Source organism: Amblyomma maculatum, chromosome 1 (assembly GCF_055883805.1).
Source record: "Amblyomma maculatum isolate TAMU_Amacu chromosome 1, ASM5588380v1, whole genome shotgun sequence".
Classification (NCBI taxonomy): Eukaryota; Metazoa; Arthropoda; class Arachnida; order Ixodida; family Ixodidae; genus Amblyomma; species Amblyomma maculatum.
Genome location: NC_139344.1, coordinates 19,052,493 through 19,070,623, shown reverse-complemented (window position 1 = coordinate 19,070,623; position 18,131 = coordinate 19,052,493). Strand labels below are relative to the sequence as shown.

At 47.8% G+C, this 18,131-nt stretch overlaps 1 protein-coding gene across 1 annotated transcript; it reads left to right on the top strand.

Moving 5' to 3' along the window:
• Positions 1-8,989: 8,989 nt before the first annotated feature.
• LOC146201897 (histone H3.3A) lies at positions 8,990-12,984 on the top strand. Its single transcript, XM_084587840.1, has 3 exons — positions 8,990-9,104; positions 10,157-10,469; positions 11,690-12,984. The coding sequence occupies exons 2-3, from the start codon at positions 10,188-10,190 to the stop codon at positions 11,816-11,818; spliced, it is 411 nt and encodes a 136-aa protein (XP_084443966.1). The 5' UTR covers positions 8,990-9,104; positions 10,157-10,187; the 3' UTR covers positions 11,819-12,984.
• Positions 12,985-18,131: the final 5,147 nt, after the last annotated feature.

The following is an 18,131-nucleotide window of genomic DNA, read 5'->3' as shown; positions in this document are numbered from 1 at the left end:
GCAGATTGCTTTTAGTTCGTGCTATGGAATAGCCCTGGAGGGCTGAAAAATTGCTTTGTGACCAATTTCAAGCACCTCAAAACAGTCATTCTCATGGTCTAGTGCTGAGGTTTAGAGAAAAAAAGTTCAAAGGTTTTTTTTTTTTGGTTTTTTTTAATGTGAGGAGGGGGAAGCTGCTGTGTTACTGGGCGCATTTGGTGTCTTCTTTTTATGGAAGTTGGGCTTGACTTCAGTCTCTTTAGTGCAGTGCTTGATCTGGAGCTCTCATGTTATCAGGCCAGGTAAAATGACACCCTACAATTGCGATTCACAGGAGTCGATCCTAATATCTGCCAAAAAAAAGTGCCCAACACGTAACTCAATCACAACTTCTGCATAAAGTAGGCACTCAATGCACCTTATGAGCCAGCTGCCACAATACTTCCATCCTGATAGTAAATACACTGCTGTAAAATTAGCTGAACTTATTTTGTGTCTTTCTTTTCGAAACTTGGAACACTTCCATGTGAAAGGTAGTTATCATACATTTGGAGGAGACTGCAGTGCACACTTCTGACATTCAAGGATGCTTCATATAATATGGTAAAAACATATTTGGTAGAATGGTAGCAGTAGCCATTCTGTAATCCCCTTCCATGGAAAAAGTGAGACAGGAGGCTATAGACATACTGCACAGGCCACCAAGGGTCCTCATTGAAAGTCATTGCTGTTATATTAGAATAGGCAGATGGGATGAGATAAAGAACAGTGCACCAGGAATACATACAGACAGAAATGACATGAGCTGAGACACTGCAATGACACAAAGTTGAGGGCTAGCATGGAGGGCTGGCTGGAAAAACACCTCGTCTCTCTTTTGTGCTCCTCATCTTAGTGCAGTCCCAAAGAACTGGAAGTTATCAGCGCAAGTTTCCGACCCCTCTAGAACCATCTCGAATGTCCCGAAGCTAATGTATTGAAACTGAAAGAATGCTCAAGGTTCACTTGATCACTTGGACTAATAATGATCCCTAGAATACAACAGCAGGGAGAACACGGGTGATCCACGATATGAAGTTGTATAGCCCATGTCATACATTCATTTTGCTGCTTGAAGATCATTGCATCACATTCTTAATTTGATATAAAGGTGCTGGATATAGAAGCTAAATAGAAGCAATCTCTGCTGCAGTGATGTGAATATAATGCATAATGGTTTCTTATAGTAGCCTCTACTTGGCATAATTTTGCTAGTACGCAACAAGAAACATTTTTTTCCAAAGTATGAGAAATTCATTCATATTTACCTTCTTTTTAGGTCACATCTGGCTGTTATTCATTTCAATGAAAATTCTTCTAAGCTCCAGGCAAAGAAAAAGAAAGGAGAGGACGGCTGGAAAGTGAAAATGGCAAAATCAAGAAAAGGCCATTTCAGTGCCGCTCCAGTGAAAATGGAGCATACTTTTTGTAAGTTAAAACTTTGTTTTACTTATATTATTACACAAAAAACTAAGTGAACTGTTGTAATCACGATGACTATTTCACGCAGCGTACGTCCAGAGGCTCCTCCAGGATGCGGAAAAACGGTCTCAGGGCTCTTCACACACAGACACAGCTGCAAGCATAGCTTCAGAGCGCCACCTTATGACTGATGCCTATGAAAGACCGTCAAAAGAAGAACTAATTGCTGCACACAGGCACAGATTTGGGCTTCATCATGACTATTCAATTGCACAGCACAACTGTCAGTATACTTAACCCAAATGCTCAACAGACTGGCATCAGCGAGGCACAGCATTGGCCGCTGGAGCCAAAACAATTGTTTCAATATGTTTGCTGCGACTAACAATAACTGGAGCGCAGTTTCATATGGCTTTTTTTGTCGTAGTGAGTGCAGTCTTGTACCCATGTCTGTGTGTTTCGCTTCTGGCTGCGGCCAAGCAAACGTGCACACAAAACATGTTGCTGTTTGCTTATCCCGGCAACTCAACATGGTGTGCGACCGCTTGCAGGCCCTTCAAGTATTGAATCAAAGCTGCCGCTTGAAACAAAAAGAAAAGACAGAGCAACTGTGGGTTCAGGGTGTGTGTAAAGCTAGATAGCGAATAATTATGCCGATCAGAGTTGTTCAGCTTCTTGAGGTCAAGCTGGAAGTAAATGGAAGTAATTAAAGTGAGCCGACTTCACAAGTGACCATGTCACATCTCTCTTTTCACAGGCTCGCTGTTCCGCATCCGTTAAGGTCCACAGTTTACAAGACAACAGTGTACTTGCGCTTATTATTATTATTATGTGCGCGATATAATACTGTGTTCTTAGCGGCAATTTATACTGCTGAGCGACTAAGAAAGCACAACGCTTCGCTGCGGAGAGGTTTTTTTTTTTTTTTTTTTTAATAACGTCAATTGTTTACCCTCAGGACATAATGGAATATGCTCTAGGACTTATCTAGAGAAATTCTGTAGGCCTTCTCTCGAAATAAAGTTGTTTTCTTTGTTTCTTCGGTGCCTCCTCATCACTGCACGTCATGTGAAACCTTGCAAGGGGCAGATACAGCATGCGAATGCTAATACGTGTTTACCGCGGCGTCTTGTATCTCACCGGCCTAACCGCTCAGTAGTGGTGAAACTGCACACGGAGCTTTGATATTGCGGTAACTTTTATTTGCTCGCAGTAAGTTAGGTAAGGGCGCTTAATTCGCTGCTGCTGCGTACAATGCGAACCCGCAATCTGCGCCAGTATCGGGGGCCGAAAGCTGCCAACGCCGGCACATGATACCACGGGTTCGCGCATCGCGCACGGCCAAGCCAGGTAGGTACAGTTGTCTTAGCTAATTTACTATAAGGCAAATGTTTATAACCTACAAACTTACTACGAGGCAAAATGCAACCTCCGTGAGTAGTTTCACGCAATCAAGTCAACGGTTAAGACGGTAGGATTTTAATAGCCGCCACAGTAACGATGCATCACAACAATGACTAACTCATTGCACCTGTGAAACCATCGCTTATCTGTGCGCTATGTTCAACCTAGTAAACACATTACTTACCAGCGTATGTTGTCGCCTTGACTTGATCCGAGGTGCGTATTTTGGTTTGGTGGACACAGGAACGGAGCAGCGGTTGCCTCCGAAATTTTGCTACACTACGTAAGGCGCAGTGGATTGGGGCCCGACATTTAAAGCACCGACTTAATGTTGTAAACCTGTAAGCCGACTTCGAAGTTCATTTCGCATGGGTGACACAAGAAACGAGAACATTCACAGGCGGAAAGTGCCCCGCAAGTACACTGCAAGGAACTGAAACGAGATCGCCGCTCGCGACCGCGCCGCGATTGCCGTGGTGCCTGCGCGAAGGGCAAAGATGCGCGCGTGCGCGCGCGAGACCGGAAGTGCAGGAAAAAAAAGCTTTGAAAAAATGTTTCTGTCTACAAAACATCCTAATTTTCTTTCCTGATAATTAAAAGTTAAGCGTATTTCGATTTTTCTGGCATAAGCGATAGTTTAATGGCTGTGTGACGTCGCAAAGAAGCAGACCAATAGTCATTCGAAAACGCATGCACGTAGCAGCGTTGCACAGAGGAGGAGGAGGACTGGCAAAAGTCGAAGGAAAGAACGTGCCAACTTTCGAATGAGATTGTGGGACCTGCACTGCACGTAGACGTGTATTATTGCGTTCAAATGTGTATCGCAGCATAATCTAGCGACTGAGATAGTTTGTGAGGAGTGCTCGGGAGGTGTTTGTGGGCCCCTTTAACCACATCCGCCCACTTACTTTCTGCCGCCCCCTGCTACACTTTCCTTCCCTTGCAATCCAGTTTGTTACTTTAAGCGAGCATCGGTTATCCCCTCTTCGCACTACATGTCCTGCCCATGCCCATTTCTTCTTCTTAATTTCCACTAGAATTTCCACCTGGGCCCTTTACTCTCGTTTAATATAGATTAATAGCCTGCCTTCCACACTAATACCTACCATCTGCCTTTTCGCGGATGACTGTGTACTCTATCGCCCTATAACATCAACAACACTTTTTGTCCTTCAAAATGACCTCAATAGCATACATCAATGGTGCTCAACATGGCTAATGGCTTTAAATACTCCCGCCGGGGTGGCGCAGTGGTTACGGCGCTCGACTACTGTTCCCAAGGATGCGGGATCGAATCCCGGCCTCGGCGGCAGCTTTTCGATGGAGGCGAAAAGCAAGGCGCCCGTGTGCTGTGCGATGTCAGCGCACGTTAAAGAACCCCAGGTGGTCGAAATTTCCGGAGTCCTCCACTACGGCGTCTCTCATAGCCTGAGTTGCTTTGGGACGTTAAACCCAACTAACCAAACCAACCAAACCAAACCAAACCAGCTTTAAATACTACAAAGACAGTAGTACTTTCTTTCCACCGCCGCCAAAATCATACTCCGCCTGCTTATGAAATTAATAACTCTGCCATTACTTCCACTAACTTTTTTAAATACCTTGGTATTAACCTCACCAGTGATTTATCATTGACTTAACAAGTCAACCACATAATAAATTCATCTAATTGAACGATTGGCTACCTTCGTAACCAGCGCATGGCTCCTTCTTAAAATTATTAACTGACAAAACACTTATGTGACTTAAAGTTGAATAAGCCAGCGCAATCTTTGATCTGTACCAAATTAACCTTATCACAGCTCTAGAATCTGTGCAGCACTCTGCTGCTCACTTCATCCTTTCAAAGTACTGATGATACTCTCGCATATCTGATTAAAGCTTAAACTACAACTTCCTTCTCTTTTTTTCCATTGCCGATTTTCAATCCTCTGCCTTTCACGTTTTTTCATAGTTCACTCTGTGACAGCCAGCCCATACAATCGGTACGTCGAACATCCCCACAGGCCCTTCTAAAAGCATCATCTCGCGTCGTGTCCACACTACTGCATTCAGAAGTCTATTTTTTTTGTGCACACAGCTCGCAACTGGAATGGCCAACCAGCAGCCATGCGTTAATCTCTGACCCTGCTCATTTCAAGACTGCCATCGAAGAAGCTACGCCATATTTGTAATCACCACAAAACAGCCACTGTAAACTGCCGTTAAAGCACCCACCTTCCATGTAATGTCACACATGGGGACTTTTGAGGTTCTATTAAATAATGAAATTTAACAGACAATTTTGAGCCACATGAACCATGCAGGAACTTAAAGCTGCTGCTTGCTCATTTTACTACTCCAACTCATAGCCAGGCTTGTGACAGATTGTTTGGTTTGGTTTATGGGCTTAACATCCCAAAGTGACAAGCTGTGAGACTGGAGGGATCTGGAAATTTCAACCAGCTGGGGTTCTTTAACATGCACCGACACAACACAGAACATGGGCTCCTGGCTTTTCTCCTCCATCAAAAAGTGGCCGCTGCGGCCATGATATGATTATGCACCCTTGGGCACAGCAGCCGAACACCTGGACCACAACATCACCAGGACGGGATGCTTGCAAAAGAGTCCACTTGAATTAAAAATAGGCGGGAGCAACGGTAATGCAGTTTCTGCATGCATCATGCAACCTCAAACCATCTGCAGTGTCACAGCAGTCGCTCCGCTGCTGCAACCCTCCGCCTTTAAGCCATTAACGCAATAGCATTAATGGCTTTACCCTGCAACTCAAGTTGCGATCCTTTCGTTTGCACATTCTAATACCCTACACATCTTAATTAGGATACACTTGCAAGCTACCACATAATGGGAAAGCCACCCGGCATCGATATAAAGCCTCACTGTAAATAATCTTTTCAAATGTGCCCAGGTGGCCAAGGGGTAGCACACCTTACTCGAGATGCGAGGGTCCCAGTGGGTTCAATTGCAACTGCGCTACGGCTCCTGCTAACTTGGGTTTTGTCCTGTGGCCTCGTTACGTCACATTAACCACCAATCAACCGGTGCCTAGTCATATGTCATCTTCCGACTACCACCTACCAAAGAGATGCTGGAGAAAGGTGCCTTTGACTCTACTGTATTGAAAAGGAATAGGGAAGGGATGATATGGATATGCAGACACCAAAGCTGTTCTCTGAAGGAGAAAACTCTGCAGCCCTTTCCTCTACAGAAACAACCGAGAAAATAGAGTATGGCTGGCCCCTCATCCAGACGTCAGAGAGAGACCACTTTGGCTTGCCAGTTATCTTGAAGTCAGAGATTACAACAATAGCATATAGAGGCACTTTGAGGCCAGGGCCCAAACGGGCTGCAAAAATCTAAGCCCAAACCCCTCGCCCCAGAATGTGACTGGCAGATGTACTGACCAATTGGGACAGGGCTTCGACAGCATTACGTGAACAGGGTCTATGGCCTGGATAACATAACAGGAAGTGAAGCAACGCGCACAGACAAAAAGTGAACGGGACAGGTGCCCAAAATACAACCAAATGGCTGTTCCTGTCTAGCCTCGTCTGCTCAAACACTGATTATGTTAGGAGCACACAGCAAGAGGTTACAAATGAATGCCACCCCCAATGGCTTACACACTACAGCTATAGTGCTCTATTCTAGAGCACTATACTACAGCCAAGCAGAACAGATGCCAAGGTATAGCTATAACTGCGGCTTCCAGGAAAGCGATCACAGTTTCCAAGGCAGCTAAAGCGCCCTTCTCAAATGCGGGCGAGGAAACATCAACGGCCACGCTGCACAGCCTGTTAGCCACCGTGGTTGCAAAAAAAAAGCACAATTATTCGCTCCGCAGATGCGCCTGTCCAGCAGCGGCTTTCGCTTTTTGACAGATTTACACGCCGGAAGTGCTTTCTCTACCACCGAGCCGGTGGCAGAGAGGGCGGACTTGGAGCGGGGACCATAGAGTGTGCCAAATCTTACACAGAAATTCTGCAGCATTATAGACTCAGTAGACGGGTGGCTGCTGCGCCAGCCCCTACCCTAAATTTCAGGCAGGCCGTCGCCTGGCGTCGCCTTCAGACTGGGACATTTCCGCACCCGCTCCTGGTGAGCCATATGCTCCCAGGAGAAAGATCTGAATTGTGTGCAAACTGTGACTCGAGAGGGACCCTCGAACACATCCTCTGGGACTGCCCCTTTTCTCCCGGGAGGGGTCTAAATCTGACGCCGCAACTCTGGGAGACCATGCTGCGCTGCTCGGACCCTGAGCTCCAGCTAGCCGCCATCCAGCTGGCCTGGGACGCCGCCGGCCAACAACGTCTGCCGGCCTGCGTCTGAGGCGGGGCACCCGCCATCCATCCCAAGCGACGGAGGGCCGGAGCCTCTTCATCCGCTGGAATCAATAAAAAGTTCTGCTCTCTCTCTCTTCTTTCCCTTCCAGGCGGCACATCATAGTTCCCGCCATTGCTTTGTGACGCGAACGGTTAACACGCAGGTCGAACTCAACCGCAGTCTACCGTGACAACGCATCTACTCAACAATAAAGGATGTCTCGTATTCTATTTCGTTTACGAGGGCGGGAAAAACTGCTGGAGTCTGCACGACTGACTGAAGGTAGCAGGACGCAGCGCCGACCACGCGCACATACAGAGACGTCGTCATGCATGGGCATTATTTACACTGTTCCCAAAACAGCGTCCACGCGCATCGACTAGCAAACGCCACTAGGGCAACGACACACAACGTATGCTCTCAAACCGTAGCCGCAACCGCACGACGTCAGTTCGAGTACAGGTAAAACCGGGATCAGCTGCTACTGCTCGCTTTCCAGAATATACGGCTTGACAACACTGCAGGCACAAAGTTAAACCAATATACGGCCAGTTTCACTGAATGAAATTTAAAAGGCAGAACTGGGACACAAAGCTTGCTCACGTGATTCAAGGGGTCGAATTTTCGCGCTCCTAAGGACACCGCCTTTCCGCGCTAGATAGCGGCGGCAGTCCGCAGGCATAGAAAGTCCGCTCCAATGCACCTGTTTTCACGCGCGCAGCGATGTTACGCAAGAGTTATCGCATTACACAACATCGATATCGCTGTTAACGGCAATGACAACCGCTGCATACCGCTGTTTACTCACGTTGCCTAGGCAGCGTCGCTCATTCGAACGCGCTGCCGTTCATTGCGTTTCAGGCCCGCACCTATGCCCGCACCGTACAGCCCGAAGCAGCACCGCAGCATTCTTCTCAGTTTTGAGAACAAAAAAGTGAATACAATATACGCTTTATTTTTACAACTATATCTGAATGCATTCTTTATTTTTATTAAATTAAACCGAAAGTATAAATGGGTGTATCCTAGATGGCGGGTGTGTCGATTTGACCTAGTTTACCGGACAGGGTTCACTGTGCGTTGTGTTTTTTGTCATCCGAGTTATCGAGTAGCTTTTCTTCGAATTTCAGCTACGCTGCTGCTGAACTGAATTTCTAGTTGCTTGCACAGCTTGGATAGTTTCAAGGTGCGTTCCGGTTAAGTCGAACCTGTTGGCATCCGGCAAGTGGCGTGTGTTACTTTTCAAATCTGCCTTGCAGTTAGGTACGTGCGAGTAGCTGTTTTGCTTGCGCAGGGAACGCTTGGTTCAACCCTCATAAGTAACGATGTTCTGCGTTCGTTTCTGACGCAAATCAGAGCAAGTGTCTGTGCGTTGGTTTGTTAAAATGTGCTGTTTATTGCTCTTTGTCACATTCAAACCGGCATGGTTTCCGTTGACCACTTGCGGAAGTAGGTAAAACAAAGTCTCGACGCGCTAGTCAAACGGTTACCAACTGAGTTCTTGTTAAAAGTAACGGCTTTCTGCAACATTCAGTGTCTGTGTTGTACGTTTCAAATGGCCAGACTTCGTTCATTGCCAAAAAAAACTAGCCTAACCGACGCCGGGCTTTCCAAAATGCGACCATTTTCGACATCCACAAGGCTTCTGGAGAGACCAATCACTATCTCCCGCGGTCAATGAAACGGCCAATGGCAAGCCAGCTTGTCGGAGCCAATAGAAAGAGACATGACGTCAGATTCGGCCAGTAGCGATGTTCAGAAGCGATGACGTCGTTTCTGTGTCATGCTGATTTTTACCTTTGTTTATTTTTGAGCGGGTTTCTCACTCCCCCATCATTGCAACTGTCCGGTCTGGTCTGCACGCCTGCTTGTTGTGTTGTGTTTAGCGCTGCTACGAGTCTCGACGTGAAAGTTCTTCGGATATTTGGCATCAGGTTTGTGGAGTCTTTCGTGTGTACGAACCTGCGCTTCTATTTCCGCGTTTTCGTTGTCGCGTGGTGAAGCGTAAGCTGACTGCGATATGCCCGCGTTGCTGCCACGTCTGCCCTAGCTGTGTCGGGGTCGTGTTCATTGTTCCCGCTCTCTCAAAATACCCGAGGCAGCCATTTTGAAACAAAGCTGCTTTCGGCTCGTTCTTCGCATTCGCGTCGTCGGCTCTCGTTTTTGGACCTAGCATCCTGCAGCTGCCGCGGTGAGTTGCTGCCTTTGCACATCACCTCACGAGAGCCGTCTAAGGGATAGTCGAACGAGACTAGTTTCCCGTTTGCAGCCCATAAGGCATCCATTTCATCCGGTTTAGCAAGCCTCGTCTGTGCCGATGGCAGGTCCGCTAGGCCTAACTTGCCCCCCCCCCCCCCCTATCGTCGCCTGTGGCCAGGCTTCGCTCGCTCTCGCCTATTCTAAAGGCGGGCGGCTAAATTTTGCGCCAGAGCTCGTTGTGCCGGTCATTTCGCATCCCCGCGCTCTACATTTGAGCACGTTGTGAATATTGGAGCTGTGTTTGCAAACATCTCATTTTAGTTGGCGGGAATCCGCCGCGCGCGTAGCTAACGGCGTAGCGCACTGGCTTCTTCCAGCTCCCTTGAGAGGGAAGTTCCGGCTCAGTGCTGTAAGGGCCCGACTAGGTAATCCTTTGTTGACGCCTGGTCTACCTACTGCGACTTCTGCACTTGGTCTTCCTAATCCTTGTTGGGGGAGGGGGGGGGGGGAATAGATATTGGTCTCTCAGAGCCTTCGGGCTGGGCGCGTGTGTATCTAGCGACTTGTTGCACATGCGTGTATCTCGTCGCATTTCCACGATCTGGACGCAGTCGTGGGCAGTGCACACTGCTGCAACATGCGAAATTAGTCGAAATTTCCGAAGCCCTCCACCGGGCGAACCTTCGTAGATGTCGGGACGTTAAACCTGTGCTCCTAAATTGTCACGACCCCCGTTGAAGAATCGCAGCGTGTTTCATGACACGTGTTGGGCGCGTTTGTTTTGCAGGTGACATTGCTGACACTTCTCCCGATCAGCAATGGCCCGTACTAAGCAGACCGCTCGTAAGTCTACCGGTGGCAAAGCCCCACGTAAGCAGCTGGCCACAAAGGCTGCCCGCAAGAGCGCCCCTTCAACGGGCGGAGTCAAGAAACCCCACCGTTACCGTCCTGGTACCGTAGCCTTGCGTGAAATTCGTCGCTACCAGAAGTCAACGGAGTTGCTCATCCGCAAGCTTCCCTTCCAGCGCCTTGTGCGTGAAATCGCACAGGACTTCAAAACGGACCTCCGCTTCCAGAGCGCCGCCATTGGTGCCCTGCAGGTTAGACTCATTCTTCTAGAGACGCGAAAAAATAGAGGTTACAAAGTATTCAGACATCTTACGCGTTGGAATTAGTGTAATACAAGAAAAATGGGGGGGGGGGGGGGGTGTAGTTATGAGCGCTCGATTTTCATTACTAAGTGTCAAGCTATTTCTTTGGCAGTAGAAGTATTGAAAACCGCATCATTTATACACTCGGCGTTATAATAGCATTACACCATAGAGATGCCACAGAGCCTTTAATTAGAAACGGTACATAATAGCTACAGAAACAGAGGTATGTTCAATTAAATTTTGTTGGGTAGCAAGTTATGTTGGAATCAGCAGCAGTGAGAGCTGATGCATGCGCCGTGGGTCATGTTAAAAGTACAGCCAGGCGACATAGCTGAGAGTAAAGAAGTCTTCATGGAACAACGAAATAACTACACCTTTTCAAACCGATCATCAAAGAATAGAATCATTCTGGAGCTAACTGCAGAGCATTCAGTTTCGAGCCCAATTGTGTGACCTGTGTAGAGGGTTGAAAAACAAAGATTTATAAGATAGCTTCAGACTTCTAAATGAAGTGCAAAGATTGGTTTGATATCCTGTCCAATATTGGGGTGACCTTTTCAGGACAAGACTGTGGTGCGAGTGCAGAGACTTTACATAGGTGCAGGCTTGATGCAGAACTAGTGGGCCTTTGCCGACGACTGCATTAAAATTCTGTGGACATGCCTCTGTCCGATGCTAAGCATTACCACGTGCCATTTCATGGCCTCACGGCAAAAGGCCTACATGATGCATTATGGTGTCCAGCCGGGTTGACAGGGGCTTTGCAGCACTCTGGAATTACTGTGTGTCTGTGCAGAAAGTTTCGGTGAACACTGCTGGAAACTGCACCCTTGCTTTGCTTTGTGGCCTCATGGACCACCTCATGGAGGCGCACCATTCATCCACCACAACCAATACGGGGAAGGGGAGGTATAGACGTGAAAGATGAAGTTGCAGGAATATGAAGTCAGTATAGTGTGAAACAAAATCATATATCATGCAGGCCTATGGTTCTTGCTGTGCTAGCACTGTTCACTTCTCTGTATCGCAACTTGGTTTGCTGCTGGCCCCATTTCAGGGTCCTGCAGGGTGTTGCTACACATTAACTAGCAGGTTGCCTAATTAACCTGAGCTTACGTCGTCCCTGGTAGCACAATGTGAGCCATCTTTTCGTCTCCCCCTTGCAGGAGGCCAGTGAGGCGTACCTGGTTGGACTGTTTGAAGACACCAACTTGTGTGCTATCCATGCCAAACGGGTGACCATTATGCCAAAGGACATCCAGCTGGCCAGACGGATCCGTGGAGAGCGCGCCTAGACGCATCGCCACCACTTCAGGGACACACGCACTCCTCTCTCTTCGTCCCGCTCGCTGTCCCTGCTCTACCACATCATTTTCATTGTGCGCGCGTGCTCTCCCCTGCCTCTCTGTCTCGTCCAGCTCTCCCCCGTCGCGGAAAACGACCGCTGCCTGTCCTGCTGCTGCATTGGGATCGTACCTGTGCGCATTCGGCCCGTGTGTGTGGTGTGAAGTCCTTACGGGCACACTGCTACCGGTGTCCAGTGTGTGGATTGCCAGGGAGGCTGGTTGTCTCAAGGTGGTGCACTGTCAGCCTAGCAGGGACGTTACACCGTGTGCAGCGTGGAGCATGACAGTGCATGTGGACCGTTTTCCAGTGCGCCAGGCATCTTTGGTGTCGCGTGCAGTGACTTTTTTTTTCGCGCTAAATACCACTTCTTCTGTCTCTGAATAATTCTTTCCTTTACAACTTGGCAGAGTACCTTTTCCCACATCTGCCTTTTCTTTTAATTATTTGCTCTTCTCCATTTCATTGTTCGCATCATTGTGAAGTGTTCTTGCATCGACTGGTACTGTGCGGCCTGTTGTGCTACAAAGAGCTACCATTGCACATGGCAAATCCTCATCACGTGCACAACCAGTTGACGAGGAAGGGGGTGCAAACTGGTTACAGGTTAAAGCCGGTGTTGGAATTATGGGGCTGAGAGTAGGCCTCTGTCTTCAGCACATAACTGGTCGCACCCCCCTTCCTCTCCAAACATGCATAGAACACGTACTTAAGTGTTACAGGTTGTTCGAAAGCAAAGCCAGCTTTATTCTTTCCACACACCATGTTCAGGGTTGGAGGTGTCCTTGTGCAACATGTTAGGGATGGTCTAAAGTAGGCTGTTGGCCGTGGTTGAATCTGCTTATTCAAGGCGGTTTGCTACACGGCCAAGGAGTGGGCTTGGTTACGTGCACTCTGAAGAGCTGGTGCACAAGGATGCTTCAAACCTGCAGGTGTGTGTGCTCACATATTGCTTTGTTCAGAAAACTTTTCGTCGACCACTGCCACATGCGACAGACGCAAAGCAGCTTTGTGCGTTTTGGTTCTCTACAGTTTATTGCCCTGTAAACTCCTTTGTTGGAACTTGATGGTGCTGCATAGCAAGACCTTTGCAGAGAGATTGTTCTCTTCGTGATTTTATTTTTTTTTAATTTTGTGTTCATGCTGATGTGTATCTCACCTTGTTGTACAAGTGAGTCACCCGAGCAGGGGGCTACTACCAACCACTGTGGTTCAGTGTTTTTCAGTGAGTGTGTTTCATGTATATTATCACGTCACCACCATACACACACCTTCTTGCATATGTAGCAGTAGTTTCGTAAAGCGACGGGTCATAGTGTTTCTCAAAAGTCTGGTCTTCACGATAAATAAATGGCAGAAAAAGATTGGAATAAAGTGCATCACATTCCAATGCATTTGTAGTCATTCATTCCTCAGTCCTCGAAGGCAAATGCCTTTATAGCTATAGCTGTGTTGTCAGCAAAAGTCTCTTTTGCAGCGACTCTGGTTAAGACGTCATGAAGGTCTTGACTAGTCACAGAGCACCACCACAGTATGCCTGAATGCGTGCCCTATATGGCCTTCTGCCAATGATTATTCATTAGTGGTAGTTGTGCAATAAATTAATTTTTAATTGTCAATTACTAAACTGACAATTGTGTAATGAGCTAATGCCGTCCACACTGGGATACAGTATGCGTGAATGCATGCTTTGTCATATGCCAATCAATGAATTACTAATAAGACTAATTACCAAGTGAGAATTGTTTAATCACTGTCTCCTTAAATGCCCATATGGATATCAGTAACCACTGTCTAATGAATGTCTAGTTGAATATCAAATTAATAATCAGTGGCAGTTGTGTAATTAATGCCGTGCACCTGGTAAAATAGTATAGCAGAATGCAGCTTTCTGGATTTTGCATTTGATCACTTTTATCGCCAAATTGTCCTCTGATTTTTATTCTGCTTTGTCTATAATCATGAACTTTTGAGCCTGATGAGATGCAGTAAATCTGCCCTGTAGAAAAATTCCCTGCCGACTGCTGAGGCCATTTTAGGTCTACATTTGCTTTTGAATTGGGAAGCCTGCTTTGCCAGGAAAAAGCTGGGAAAGCAACATTAAAAACAATGGAGAAAAGAATCTTTCCCCATCTCTTGTCTCCACCTCTAGAATACAGCAAATTTCGTTGATTCGAACTCTTGGCTTATTTGAAGTTTCTATTCTGGGGTTCTTGCATCTTTTTTGTGTTTGATGTAGTTTCAAGTGAAGGTCAATGAATTGACCGTCCAGCAAAACCCCAAGGCAGAGCAAAAATTGCCACTTCGGTACGGCGAGCGGCCGATTGCTTCTCAGGTAGCAGGGTGGTCATCAGGCATCGAAACGTATTTCGTGCTCTCTTAGACCAGGTCGTTTGCGCTAGCGCTCGCTTGATCGCTGCATGGGACAATGCGTGGAATCCGAAACTATACGGACTTTCTGCAAGCTGTTCGTGCCACATTCGAGTGTGTAAATAAATGTCGCTCCTCACAGTTTCCCCCTTTGATCTCTACTGCAATCGAAAGTTGTGCGACGACGGGACGAAGCGTGGGTTATGCAGGGCGCCTTCTAGCAATTAAAGTTTCCGACTGAACCTGATATTTTCGCTCTGGGCAATTCGAAAACCCGAATAATTCAAGCAGTTTCGCTGTCCCAACTACTTGGAATTAAAGTGGATAACTTCATCGCTCCCGTCTTTAAAATTTTTTCTCAGATAAGATGAACAATGTGAACTCGTTTTGGTTTCCGATATTACTGTTTAAAAAAATTCCCGTCTCCTTCAGATAACATTTGGCTTTCGTAGCGACCGCGCGGCTTTCTCAAGGAACAAAAAAAGCGATGTTCAACACTGCTGAACCGAATGCTATAAGCCTGGTTTGAATGCTCATTTCATTGATTTCTTTCATGCTGTAGCAATTACGAACACAGCCGTGTGATAATTAGTTGTCTGCCGCGGTTTCTACGTCTGTAAGTAAAATTCTAAATTGGTGTAGCTAGAACACTGGTTATCAGCCGTGGTTATGTTGGGGACACCTCATGTGAAGTGGTGGGGGACTTGTTAGGGGGACTATCTTGGTCCGGTGCCGGTACGCATGCCGCTGGAAGGGATCCAACTCCTCCCAACACTACTCACAGGACTCCCGAGACGTTTTGCATGGCAACCCCGTCCAACAGTGCAGCCCAATCTCAGGTTTCGCCGATTTTTTATCTTCGTTACTGCACTCCTCGCATGTCGTTCGCTTCGAGAAACTAACGTCGGCTTTGACCCTCCGTGAGTTTAGCCAGGTCAGAGCTATAGCGCGACCTTTTGTGTGTGTGTTTGGATTGGTTTGTGGGGTTTAACGTCCCAAAGCGACTCAGCCTATTATAGACGCCGTAGTGGAGGACTCCGGAAATTTCGACCACCTGTAGTTCTTTAACGTGCACTGACATCGCACAGCACACGAGCGCCTTGCTTTTCGCCTCCATCGAAGAGCGGCCGCCGAGGCCGGGATTCGACCCCGCGTCCTTGGGCACAGTAGTCGAGCGCCGTAACTACTGCGCCACTACGGCGGGCTGTGTGTGTGTATGGATTGGTTGGTTGGTTCATAGGAAGGGAAAGGCGCAGTATGTCACACTTGCTCTGTGGACACCTGAACCGCGCCGTAAGGGAAGAGATGAAGGTGGGAGTGAAAGTGGATAGAGAGAAAGGGGAGCCGTAGTGGAGGGCTACGGAGTAATTTCGACCACCTGGGGATCTTTAACGTGCGCTGACATCGCACAGCACACGACGCCACTTCGTTTCGCCTCCATCGAAACGCAGCCGCCGTTGTCGGGTTCGAACCCGGGAACTCCGGCACAGTAGTCGGGCGTCTTACCACTGCACCACCCCGGCGGGGCGTGTGTGTGGAACCGTGGACCAATATTTGAGATACACTGATCTCGAAGAAAGGGACGCCACAGTATCTGTCATGTTTTTAGAAGGGCGGACGCCTGAGGCACGGCCGCTCGATGGAAGCGCGCTTCCATCGAGCGGCCGTGCCTGAGGATGGAGGGATTGAAAGAAGGAGAGGAACTGCGCCTTAAAGGGGCCCAAAACAGCCTTAGCGATACAGTTTCCCTATGCCTAGTATGTGAAAGAATGTCGATGTAAGATAACCTTCCCGCAAAAATTTTTTAAATGCGGCATTTGGAAGCAGAGTTATTTGCAATCAAATTTTGAATATCTGCGCCTTCGCGGCTTTCCTCCTCTTTTCAACTTTTTAGCGCGCGCAAAGGCTGGCCCTCCTCCAAGGCCTCGCCCACTGACACGTCACAACTGACGCATCTGCGCTTTTACTTTTTTTGCTTAGCGCCACACGCCGCAACTTCCGTTTTGTCGCGCTTGCTTGCCGACGCGCCGCCGGGGGCCCCTTGTCGTCTGCTTCATCGTCATTGCCCTTCGGCAAGAACTCGCAAGTTTTGTTGCCACGCTATACATCCCTGGCGTTGACCTCACCTTTGATTTTGTGTTACGTCGTGTGCGCGACGGGTGCAGAACAGTTCTGGGCTAGACTGGTCACTCTCTTGAGTTCGCGAAGGCAGTTATCGAAGCGCTGAATTGTTGTTGACGGGACATGAGCGGGAGGTTGTTACAGTGTGCAGTCCCTGGCTGCGAAGGTATTGCTAGTGACGGCAGGAAAAACATTCTGCATCAAGTGCTTCAAAACGCCAACCTCCGGAAACAGTGGCTACAGGTCATCGGATAGCCAGCATCGGTGAAGACAGCGTTTATCTACGTTTGGTTTACCCGGATATGTGGTTCGCGATTTGGGGATCCCAACAAGACTGAGTCTGCGTGAAGGAGCGGTACCAACGCTGTTTCTTCCAACCCTGCCGGTAAGTGTAAAATGAAAAGATTGTGATAATATTAGCTTTAGACGCGTTATCACAGTACAGAGTGGATTGTTTTTTTTTGTTTTTTTTTTGTTTTTTTTTAACTCAGGCGATCTTGCTCGGCGTTGTGGCATGCATATAGCAAGATTTGTCATGATCACTGTGAACTACACTGCTCAAAATAAACCAGTGGCGAGCTTACGATGGGATTTTATTTTTTTTTTTAATGTTATGCTAGTCGACCCCACGCACCAATGCACCCATATAAGCCGTATACTATCGTCGGGGTTCAGCAGCGGATTCTTCAGCGACGTGTACTTGTGGGGGTCGAGTCCCATCTCGGTACTCATTCGCCGAAGTCGCTTTTCAAGCTCGGGGTCCATAATATCCGTACCGCAGCAAGGGCATGAGATGTTAGCGAAAGACTAGAAATTTAGAATCGAGATCGCAGAGAGCGGTCTTCCGGGCGTTGCGGAGGGAAACTTTCTCGTGCACCTTGCCCGAACCTTGAAACCTCCGTGTTTAGGTTCCTCTTGCTTTTGACTATATGATGCCCCTTCGTGAAAGATAACGATCGATTGTAAAGAAAAAAAAAAAAGAAGGAAGGGGATGAGGAGAAGGGGACTGCGTAGTTGTGCGCTGTGGTGTAGTTTGTCAGCCGCGGTTCGGCGTCAGCTGACTGCAACGGCGAACACGCGCGCCGACAGGAAGCAAAAAAACTCTGTTCGGTGCCCGATTATTATCGCAGCATGACTCCCGCCCTGTAGCTTTTTTTTTTCTTTTTTCTTTTTTTAACGCCGTGTGGTGTTTGTACAGAGCGCACCCTGAAATGTCGCGCGGATGGAGCCGCGTCCAAGTTTACCAACCGAGGCGGCCAGGAATTAGAAACACGTGAAAACCGAGATAGGCGTTGATAAGAAGAAAGAAAAGAAAGTCAGGAATAAAGAGATGGAAACAGAAAAAAAAAAAGTGCCAAGAGGCTTTACCCTTCAGCAGGAGGGGGGGGGGGGGGGGGGGTCGCGAATGAAACGTTATCACTCGCGTGAACTGGCTTAGTCGCTCAAAGTTGTGCCTCTTTATCCCTAAGCGATCAGCTGCCGATCGGAAGTGTAAGAGTTGGTTTTGACAGGAGCATAGACAGGAGTTAACACAACTTAACACAACTAGATTTTTCCTGCGGAAAGGGGGGGGGGGGATTAACCGCAACAAGGGAAGAGGACTTCTCCAAATGGCTCACCGACAGCAATAAGAGCAAGAGCCTTCTCCGGTTACTAACGGAAAAGAATTTGCACGGGTTCTTATAATATGCCTTATGGCAAGCTTGCGTAATAAAAAAAGAAAGAACAGCGCGCGCATGCAGTAGTGCAACGATCGAGTGACACAGTTCGGCA